Raw genomic sequence first — 9,092 nt, forward strand, 5'->3', positions numbered from 1 at the left:
TGGGACCATGGGGGGGATGTGGGACAATGGGGGGTGTGGGACAATGGGGGAATGTGGGACAATGGGGATTCCTTGTCTGAGGCAATGGGTCCAAGCCCACTCGGAATTATTCCGGAGGGATGGAGGCAGGATGATGCTCCCAGACCCTTCACCTGCTCCAGGTACAGTGTCCTCACAGCCGTGACCTCCCTGCCCCTGGATATGTGACTTCATTCCCAGCTGCCTTCCCCATCTCAGTCCCTCTCAGCTCTGGGAGAGCACAAGCCAAACTCCCAAAGGCTTTACCCGTGCTCGCAGTGGTTGACTCCCTCTTGGGATATGGCTAAAAAAGCTGGAAATCTGATGATTTTTGCCTTTTTGGTTTTTGGTTTTTAATCAGGACTTTTGATTTCCAGGCTCATCCCCAAGCTGGGATGTCCCTTTTCTGCCCTGTCCCCAATGCTGGCTGTGAGGGGAGCTCAGAGGGATCCCCGGGGTGGGAAATGATGTCAAGAACTTCCCAGCACCAATAAAGAGAAGGGAAATATAAAATAAATCACAGGAAAAATCAGGAAAATGCCACTGGGATAAAAGCACCCATCCCAAAATGCGGCAGCAGCAGAGCTGCAGGGATTTGGGGTGTTCACCAAACCTCATGCCTCCCAAAAAACCCTACAGCAGCCTGTGCTTGGAGCTGGCCACAGTCCAAGAGGTGGATGAACATTCCAGACAGTGGGAATGGCACAATCAATCCATATAAAAATATCTGGTAAATACTTTAATTGACTTCTGTTGCTTTTCTCCATGAGAAAAGAGTTTGGGGTAACTCAGAGTCTCCAAGCTGGGTTAATGCTCCCTTAGTACCAAAGGTGCTCTCCCAGGGACAGCATCCTGCTGGGAAGGGAGAGGGAATGCCCTGGCACGGTCACTCCACCCTGGGAAACCAACACCACTGCACTGCACCAGGGGTTTCCCAGCAAACTCCCCCAAAACCACCCCACAAGGGTTCACTGCTGCAGCTTGGGGTGAGCCTTTGGATACTGGCATTGGGATTTCTTGGTTATTAATATGGCCAAGGACTTCTTCAGCTCCACATGGGGTGGGAGGATCACTTGGATTTCAGCTCTCAAGTTTAATCCTCTGTGGAAGAGCATCTCTGTCCCATCACCTCCATCCTATCACCTCTGTCCTGTCATCCCTGTCCCATCAACCCTGTCACCATCTCCATCACCATCATCCTTTCCCATCATCCCTGTCACCATCACCTCTGTCCATCATCCCTGTCACCATCTCCATCACCATCACCTCTGCCCCCTCATCTCCAGCCGAGGGAAATCAGAGCCATCCCAGGGGGATGCATCCATCAGTTTAACCCTATTTTGAACCTTAAACAACACCCCAAAGATTTTGCCTGCCCCAGAGCTCGGGATGTATTCATGATGGGGAAAACACCTGGAAAAATCCATTTAGGAGGACAAGAGGCTGCCCCAGGTGAAGGCAGATCCAGGGGGAGAGCATCAGATCTGGATCCAGGATGTGCAGGAAAATCCCAGCTCTGGGCTGTTCCCAGGTGCCCGGGAAGGACCTGGAGGCTCCGAAGGGAAGGGCCATCTGTCACCGCTGTCACGCGCCAGAGGGATGGCTGGGGCTGCTGACCTCAGCTCCCAGCTCCCGCTTTCCTTTATGGGGCTGCAGGGGGGAAAAAAGGGGGAAAAAACCCCAGGAAAGCAGCTGCCCTCCAGCAGATTTTTTGGGATTTCCTAGGATCCATCCTGGAGCTCTTGATGTTTTCACTTCCCTTGTCACCAATGGCATTTTTCCAAGGATATTTTTGCCTGCCCTGCACCTCTACTTCCCAGTGCATTGCTTCCCATTCTCACTCCACCTGTGTTTTCCAAGCCGGTGCCTCTCACTCCTGCCTGCTTTTCCTTCTGGGATCAGAGCAGCACCAGAGCATCGTTCCAGCAGCCTGGGTGAACTCTCCGCTCTAAACCCCTTCTCTAAAGGAGGCTCCAGGGGTTTTCCAGATGCACTGGGAAGCAGCAGGGATAGGGATAAAGGTGTTTTGTTGTGGCAGCCACCTCTGGAGTTTGCTGCTCCTGTCACACTGTGAGGATCCCAGATCTCCTCTCCTCAAGTGTCCCTGCACTCAAAGGTGCCCCTCTCATCCCACTGGCATTCCGGGGGCAGGGGCACTGTGTTTTCCCAAAACCTTGATCCAGCAATTCCTGCTGCCGTGATTTCCCTGGGATCACCATCACCACCCTGCTCTGGTGAGCACCAGCACCGCGCTCTTCCCACAGTCACAGAGTCATGGGATGGCTTGGGCTGGAAGGGACCTTAAAGGTCACCTCATTCCTCCTCCTGCCATGGTCAGGGACAGCAGGATGGGGGTGGGAATTCTCCCTCTCCATCCCAGTGGGAATGCTGTGGCCAGCTCCAGGGTCCAGCACAGGAGGGACCTGGAGCTGCTGGAGCCAGTCCAGAGGAGGCCATGGAGAAGCTCCAAGGGCTGGAGCCAGGCTGGGAGAGCTGGGGGTGCTCACCTGGAGAGGAGAAGGCTCCAGGGACACCTCAGAGCCCCTTCCAGGGCCTAAAGGGGCTCCAGGAGAGCTGGAGAGGGACTGGGGACAAGGGATGGAGGGACAGGACACAGGGAATGGCTCCCAGTGCCAGAGGACAGGGATGGATGGGATATTGGGCAGGGATTGTTCCCTGGGAGGCTGGGGAGGGGTGCCCAGAGCAGCTGCGGCTGTCCCGGAGCTCTGGAATTGTTGGAAGGGGCCGGGATTCTCCCGGTCCAGCGGGACCCGCCCGCGCCCCTCAGGCCCGCCCCGCCCCGCCGCTCTCGCGCGCTTGGCGGAGCTCTCGCGAGACTTCCCAACATGGCGCCGGCGGGCAGCGCGAACCTGCCGTGGTACGGCCGGGACCGGGGGGATACCGGGATATCGGGATAGCGGGATACTGGGATAGCGGGATACCGGGATAGCGGGATACTGGGATAGAGGGATAGCGGGATATTGGGATAGCGGGATATCGGGATATCGAGATAGTGGGATACCGAGATACCGGGATAGCGGGATACCGGGATACTGGGATAGCAGGAAACCGGGATAACGTGGCGGGAGCTGCCCTGGGGCTGACTCCCCGCTCCTTTCCTTCCCCGGTGCAGGGTGGAGAAGTACCGGCCGCAGGCACTGTCCGAGCTGGTGTCCCACCGGGACATCCTCAGCACCGGTAAGGGGTCCCAGCCCCGTTATCCTGCTCCTGTCCCGTTGTTATCCCATTGTTCTCCTCCTGCTATCCCGCCGTTATCCCGCCATTATCCCGCCGTTATCCCGTAGTGCAGCGCTTCATCAGCGAGGACCGGCTCCCCCATCTGCTCCTCTATGGGCCGCCCGGCACCGGGAAGACATCCACCATCCTGGCCTGTGCCAGGCAGCTCTACCGGGAGCGGGAGTTCGGCTCCATGGTGCTGGAGGTGAGCGGGAACAGGCTGGGATGGGACGGGACGGGATGGGGTGGGAAGAGAAAGGTTGGGATGGGCTGGAATGGGATGAGGGGATATGGATCCACACCATTCCCTTCCAGCTCAATGCCTCCGATGACCGAGGCATCGACATCGTCCGAGGGCCCATCCTGAGCTTTGCCAGCACCAGGACCATCTTTAAGTACGTGGTGGGTCTGTGCTTCCCAAAGCTCCCCATCCCTTTGGCACCCTCCTGCCCTGGCACTTGGATTGGGAAGGGAATTTGGGAGGTCCTGGGGTGGGCAGGAACGCGCCCAGCAGGCACGGAGGATGAGGATGCAAGAAGGGCTTCCCAGGAGCCAGGATGGGAACAAACATCCCAGCTCCCCCTTCTCCAGCACCAAACCCACCCTTTTCCTAGGAAAGGCTTCAAGCTCGTCATCCTGGATGAAGCCGATGCCATGACCCAGGATGCTCAGAACGCCCTGAGGAGAGGTGAGGAGCCCTGGGAATTCCACACCACGGGAATCCCACACTGTGGGCAGCCATCAGCCTCCTCCAGCCCGGCACAGGGTGGGAATCCGGACGAGGCAGCAGCCAAGGACCCTCCTCCCCTCCCTCCTTTTTGCAGTGATCGAGAAATTCACAGAAAACACCCGGTTTTGCCTCATCTGCAACTACCTCTCCAAGATCATTCCCGCCCTGCAATCCCGCTGCACCCGCTTCCGCTTCGGCCCCCTGACCCCGGAGCTGATGGTGCCGCGGCTCCAGCACGTCATCCAGGAGGAGGGGTGAGTGGGGGATCCCTCCACACCCCCTCTGTCCCCATTCCCTGCCAGAGAGGAGCAGCAGGTTGGATTCCCACGGTTCCAGCTCCCCAGGTGTTGTTTTCCAGGGTGGATGTGACTGAGGACGGGATGAAGGCTCTGGTGACCCTCTCGAGCGGGGACATGCGCAGGGCCCTCAATATTTTGCAGGTGGGACTGTGGCCAGCAGCCCCTGGTCAGCTGAGATGGAGGGGCCTCTTCAACCCTCCTGTTCCCTCCTCTTCCTCAGAGCACCTCCATGGCCTTTGGGAAGGTGACAGAGGAAAACGTTTACACCTGCACGGGGCATCCCCTCAAGTCTGACATCGCCAACATCCTCGACTGGATGCTGAACCAGGATTTTTCCAGTGCCTACCGCAGTATCCTTTGCCCTGGGGGTTATTCCCAGCTGGGATAAACCCTGCTCTCTCCCAGGGATCTCTGTGATCTCTGTCTGGGGCGGATGCTGCTCGCCAGGGGTTGCTGCAGAGATGAGGAGCAGATCTGGCAGGGAAGCACCTGGAAGCAAGGCCTTGACTCGCTCTCATCCCAGAAATCATGGAGCTGAAGACGCTGAAGGGCCTGGCCCTGCAGGACATCCTCACTGAGATCCATCTCTTCGTGCACAGAGGTGGGGAAAGGATCCTGCTCCAGATGATCCTGGAGAAGCCAAACTTCCCCCTGCCCCTCACCGAGTGTTTCCTTCTCTCCACAGTCGACTTCCCCCCCTCCATCCGCATCCAGCTGCTGATCAAGCTGGCAGACATCGAGTGAGTGTCACTGTCCCTCTGTGGGGACCCTGGGCTGGCTCCTGCTGGTTGCTGGGCACTGCTGGCACACAGCCCATGGCTTTGGGGGGCACCCACAGTGCTGGAAACCCCCAAAGCTGCCCTTGGCCCCTCTCCAGGTACCGCTTGGCTGCTGGCACCAGCGAGAAGATCCAGCTGAGCTCCCTCATCGCCGCCTTCCAGGTCACCAGGGACCTGGTGGCGGCTGAAGCCTGAGTCCTGCCGGGTGGATCTGCTGCTGGATTTGGGAAGGACCATCAGCCTGGAGCTATTCCCTGCAGCTTCCCAGTTCCTTTCTGGAAGCCTTGAGTGCAGAGTCAGGGTAAAAAGGTTGTTAAAAAGATAACATTATTCCCAAGCTCCATGGGAAAATACAGGTGCCTCCAAAGCCCAGCAGGTCGCAATGGTCTTTGCTTTTCCCTCCTGAAGGGAGGTGTGGGGTTAGGGAAGCACCAGCTTTCTGTGTTCAGCTGTTCCCAAGGGAAAAACGACATCCTGGGGATGTTTGGAGGAGAATTCCCTCCACAAAGCCTGCCAGCACACAGGGAATGTGCTGTTGCTCCAGCCACCAGCTAAGCTGGAGGACAGGGACAAACACAACACTGCTGCATGCTCAGCACGTCTGGGAATTTGGCTGATTGAGTGCCACGCTCCAGCACAGAGAGAAAACAACAGAGGAATGGGAGCAGGGGGAGAAGCCACCTCTGCCACCCCTCCCTGGCAGCCAGGGTGGTGCCAGGCACTCCCAGGTCACCTGAGCGAGCCAGGAGGGAAATCATGAGGAATCAATTTTTATTTATTGAGACCTGCTCGGGCTTGTCCCGCTCCTACCCACGCCAGGAGAGCGGCAGAGCCCGCGCTCCACCGGGATGGAGGGACATTCCCAGGTGGGTGTTTTGAGGGGGTTTAACCCCATTTTTGTGCAGGTGACAACAGCTCTGCTCCCACAGCAGCTGCTCCACCATCATCCCACACCACTGCACTCGGAAGCAGAAGCAGCTGACCCAACCCCAGCAGGCAGCAGGGGACAGGGGGACCTGTGTCCCACCTGTGTCCCCTGCAGGGCCACCGCAGCTCTGCCCCTCACCCTCTGCGTGGGATTTTGCTGGGTTTTTGTATTATGACACCGAAAAAAGCCCTCCACAGCCCCAAAACCACAGCAGCAGCAACGCTCCTGGCTCACGGCTCGGCGTTCCTGCGGCGCTGCCGGCCTGGGCTGAGCCCCAGGGCTCACCTCCGCGCCTCTGCTCTCCCTGCTGCCTTAAAAAGTCCGGTAAGTGAGGAATTCCTTCAGCTTCCTGGGAATGGGCAGCGCCAGCACCTGGTAGGTTGTGAGGAAGGTGCGCAGGGCTTTGCGGCACAAGTGCTTGAGCGACGAGAGGACTCTTGGGGCTGTCCAGAACTGGACGTGGCCATCCCTGGTCCTGCAACGGGATCCAAACACCCCTGAGCACATGGCAGAGGGACACGAGGAATCCCAGCTGGCCCCAAATATTCCCAAGCTTGCCAGGAGCACGTGTTCCCAAGCCCAGGAAAACTATCCCCAGGGAAACCCAGAACTTGCTGAGCTGCAGGAGGAGGGAGCAGCCCTGTGTTTCTCCACCCTCTCCTGTTTACTCACCCCGTGGCAATGAATCCTCCATGTGGGAAGTACATGCAGCACAGACCATTGGTCATGGGGGCAAAGGCCACTGGAGACCGAAACTCCAAGGCCCAGATCCTCAGGAGCCTGTGGAGAAAGGGAGAGGACACAATGCAGTGTCTGCTGCCAAAATAAAGCCTCTGGGAGCACCTGAAGGCACAAAAACAAGGATTTGCTTCCCATGGGAGTGTCCTAGGGAGGACTGTCCCCTGCTGAGCGAGTGACATGCTGAGGGTGGCACAGCACCCAGGGGGACACGGACCTCAGCTCAGGGTGACAGGGCCCTGACCTTGCTAGCCCTTGTCACAGCCAAGCCATGGTGTTCCCACTGCCTGACCTTTCCACTTACTCCAGGAGCTGGTGGGGACCTGGTGCATTTATTCCCCACCTCCTGAGCTCCTGGTTCATTCTGGTCTCCTCCTGGGCCCCTCTGTGGGTCCCCACAGGGGTTCACTCACCTGTCATCTGCCACCGTGGCCAGGTAGAGCCCCTCAGGGGAGAAGCAGACGGAGCGCAGGGAGCTGGTGTGGATTTCACTGCTGGAATCCAGCGCAGAGTGCAACGGGACGTGGCTGTGGGTCAGGACAACATCCCAGCATCAGCTCTGAGCTGCCACCAGCCCCTTCCCCAGCTGAGGCTGGCAGAGCTGCCAAGCTTGGCAAGCCAGCCCCATATCCTGCCTCTGGAAGCAGAGGAGTGGTGATGGCTGTGCCCAGCGAGAAGGAAAAGTCACATCCAGCCCTAAAAACCTCCCTGGCTTTGCTCTGTCCTGTCCCACAGTGTGCCCATGGTCCATTACCACAGTGTAGAGATGGTGGCTGTGCCCATCCAGCCCTAAAAACCTCTCTGGCACTGCTGTGTCCCCTCCCAGGTCTGTACCGCAGCGTCCTGAGCTGCTCCCCGGTGTAGGGGTCCCACATGATGACACAGGCGTCGTAGGAAGCGGTGACAAGGAGCGCAGAGTCTGGGGAGAAGTCACAGGACACCACACTGCTCTGGTGGCCCTCCAGCCTCCGGATGAGGGTGTAGGATCTCATGCTCCACAGCAGCGCCTGCGGGGTTTGGGCAGGGGATCAGGCTGGGAGCATCCCAAGGTTTGAACCACATGGGTTCTGCTCCCAACCTCCAGCTCCTGAGGAGCCAGGGCTGGCCTGGCCCTTCTCCCAGGGGGTTTCTGGGGCCATAAAGGGCTGGATTCAGCAGGGCCAGGGGTGGCTCCCATCCTGCAGGACTCACCGACTTCTCTCCGGCAGCAGAGCAGAGCATGCTGCAGTCTGGGGAGATGGAGCAGCAATAGACCCACTGCACATGGCCCGACAGCACCTGGACCTGCCGCCCTGGGGACAGCAGAAATGTGTCACCAGAGGGGAACAGGACTCTTTGCCTCTGCTCTCCCTCCCTTTCCCCAGTGGGAAACTGAGCTGGGGGTTCCCTGGGTAAATCCCAATGCAACGCCCTCCTGCATCTCCCAGGTTACCCTCTGCTCCCTGTCACAGGGCTGTCCCCTTCTGCCTCAAATGCTGTCCCCAAGATCCTCTCCCACCATCTTCCCCCCCCGAGATGAGTTTCTCCCCGTTCCCTGACCCAGCACAGGGATATCCCTGCATGCTCCTACCGTCCCTGCTCAGGTCCCACACGCGCAAGGTCTTGTCCCTCGAGGCTGACACGAGGATGGGGCTTCCATTGGGAGCGAAGCTCAGGTCCCTGACGACATCCTGGTGTCCCAAGAGGCTGAAGAGCAGGTGCCCTGCAGAGAGGAGCCCTGCTGAGTGCCATCCATCCATGGGGAATGAGGCAGAGCCCCTCGTGCAGCCGACAGGGCAGGTACTGGGGAAGGAGGGAGATGGGATCTCCTTGCACAGGGGAACAAGGGGACAGCCAGCCTGAAGCCACCACAGTGAGGGCTGCTCACCTGTCTGCACCTCCCACACCTTGATCTGCCCGTCATTGAGCCCGGTGGCCAGGACCAGGCAGGGAAGCCCCACGGCACAGGCAGGATCTGAGTCCCCATCCTCAGCTGCTGGCCAGGCACTGAAGGCCAGGCCCCACACGATCTGCCCACACTCCAGAGTCTTCTCCTTGGCCGCCCCACGGCTCCAGGTCTCTGCTTTGCCGCCCCGGCTCTTGCGCTCCGAGGTTTTGCAGCTGCTGGAGGGAGGCAGGGATGGGTGGAGTGTTCACCCCGAGACCCCCAGCTCTATGAACCCATCTTCATCCCACACTGGGCAACTCCTGGGATCAATCCAAGCTGGAGCATGAATGGATGGAGAGCAGCACTGGGAGGATTTGGTGCTGGTGGGTGAGGGCTGGCCATGCCCTAGCCCAGAAACACCCTGGGCTGAGCCCCAGCAGGGGCAGCAGGAAAGGAGAGGGAATTCTGCCCCTCTGCCCCACTCAGGTGAGACCCC

At 59.0% G+C, this 9,092-nt stretch overlaps 2 protein-coding genes across 3 annotated transcripts; one reads left to right on the top strand and one right to left on the bottom strand.

Annotated features, from left to right (window-relative positions):
* Nucleotides 1-2,845: 2,845 nt before the first annotated feature.
* Nucleotides 2,846-5,435, top strand: RFC5 (replication factor C subunit 5). Of its 2 annotated transcripts, XM_015643747.3 has the most exons (11): nucleotides 2,846-2,896; nucleotides 3,152-3,216; nucleotides 3,324-3,460; nucleotides 3,571-3,650; nucleotides 3,870-3,943; nucleotides 4,080-4,239; nucleotides 4,344-4,425; nucleotides 4,505-4,634; nucleotides 4,808-4,885; nucleotides 4,970-5,024; nucleotides 5,162-5,435. In XM_015643747.3, the coding sequence occupies exons 1-11, from the start codon at nucleotides 2,865-2,867 to the stop codon at nucleotides 5,256-5,258; spliced, it is 990 nt and encodes a 329-aa protein (XP_015499233.1). In that variant the 5' UTR covers nucleotides 2,846-2,864; the 3' UTR covers nucleotides 5,259-5,435. The 2 variants fall into 2 exon arrangements, with proteins under 2 accessions (XP_015499233.1, XP_015499232.1); XM_015643746.3 differs by having other exon boundaries at nucleotides 4,808-5,024.
* A 382-nt stretch (nucleotides 5,436-5,817) lies between these two features.
* Nucleotides 5,818-8,861, bottom strand: WSB2 (WD repeat and SOCS box containing 2; the record flags this gene model as incomplete). Its single annotated transcript, XM_015643489.1, has 7 exons — nucleotides 5,818-6,466; nucleotides 6,664-6,771; nucleotides 7,143-7,256; nucleotides 7,564-7,736; nucleotides 7,921-8,021; nucleotides 8,300-8,431; nucleotides 8,597-8,861. Coding segments are annotated over 7 exons (1,056 nt in total), but the record flags the coding sequence as incomplete, so codon positions are not given.
* Nucleotides 8,862-9,092: the final 231 nt, after the last annotated feature.

This window comes from Parus major, chromosome 15 (assembly GCF_001522545.3).
Source record: "Parus major isolate Abel chromosome 15, Parus_major1.1, whole genome shotgun sequence".
Classification (NCBI taxonomy): domain Eukaryota; kingdom Metazoa; phylum Chordata; class Aves; order Passeriformes; family Paridae; genus Parus; species Parus major.

What these genes read in the sequence shown, in the direction of transcription:
- RFC5 (XM_015643746.3), top strand. Translation starts at nt 2,865, where the DNA reads ATGGCGCCGGCGGGCAGCGCGAACCTGCCGTG. An exon ending in CCGGGACATCCTCAGCACCG is followed by an intron (nt 3,217 to 3,323) that starts GTAAGGGGTCCC and finishes GTTATCCCGTAG; the next exon opens with TGCAGCGCTTCATCAGCGAG. An exon ending in AGCACCAGGACCATCTTTAA is followed by an intron (nt 3,651 to 3,869) that starts GTACGTGGTGGG and finishes CCCTTTTCCTAG; the next exon opens with GAAAGGCTTCAAGCTCGTCA.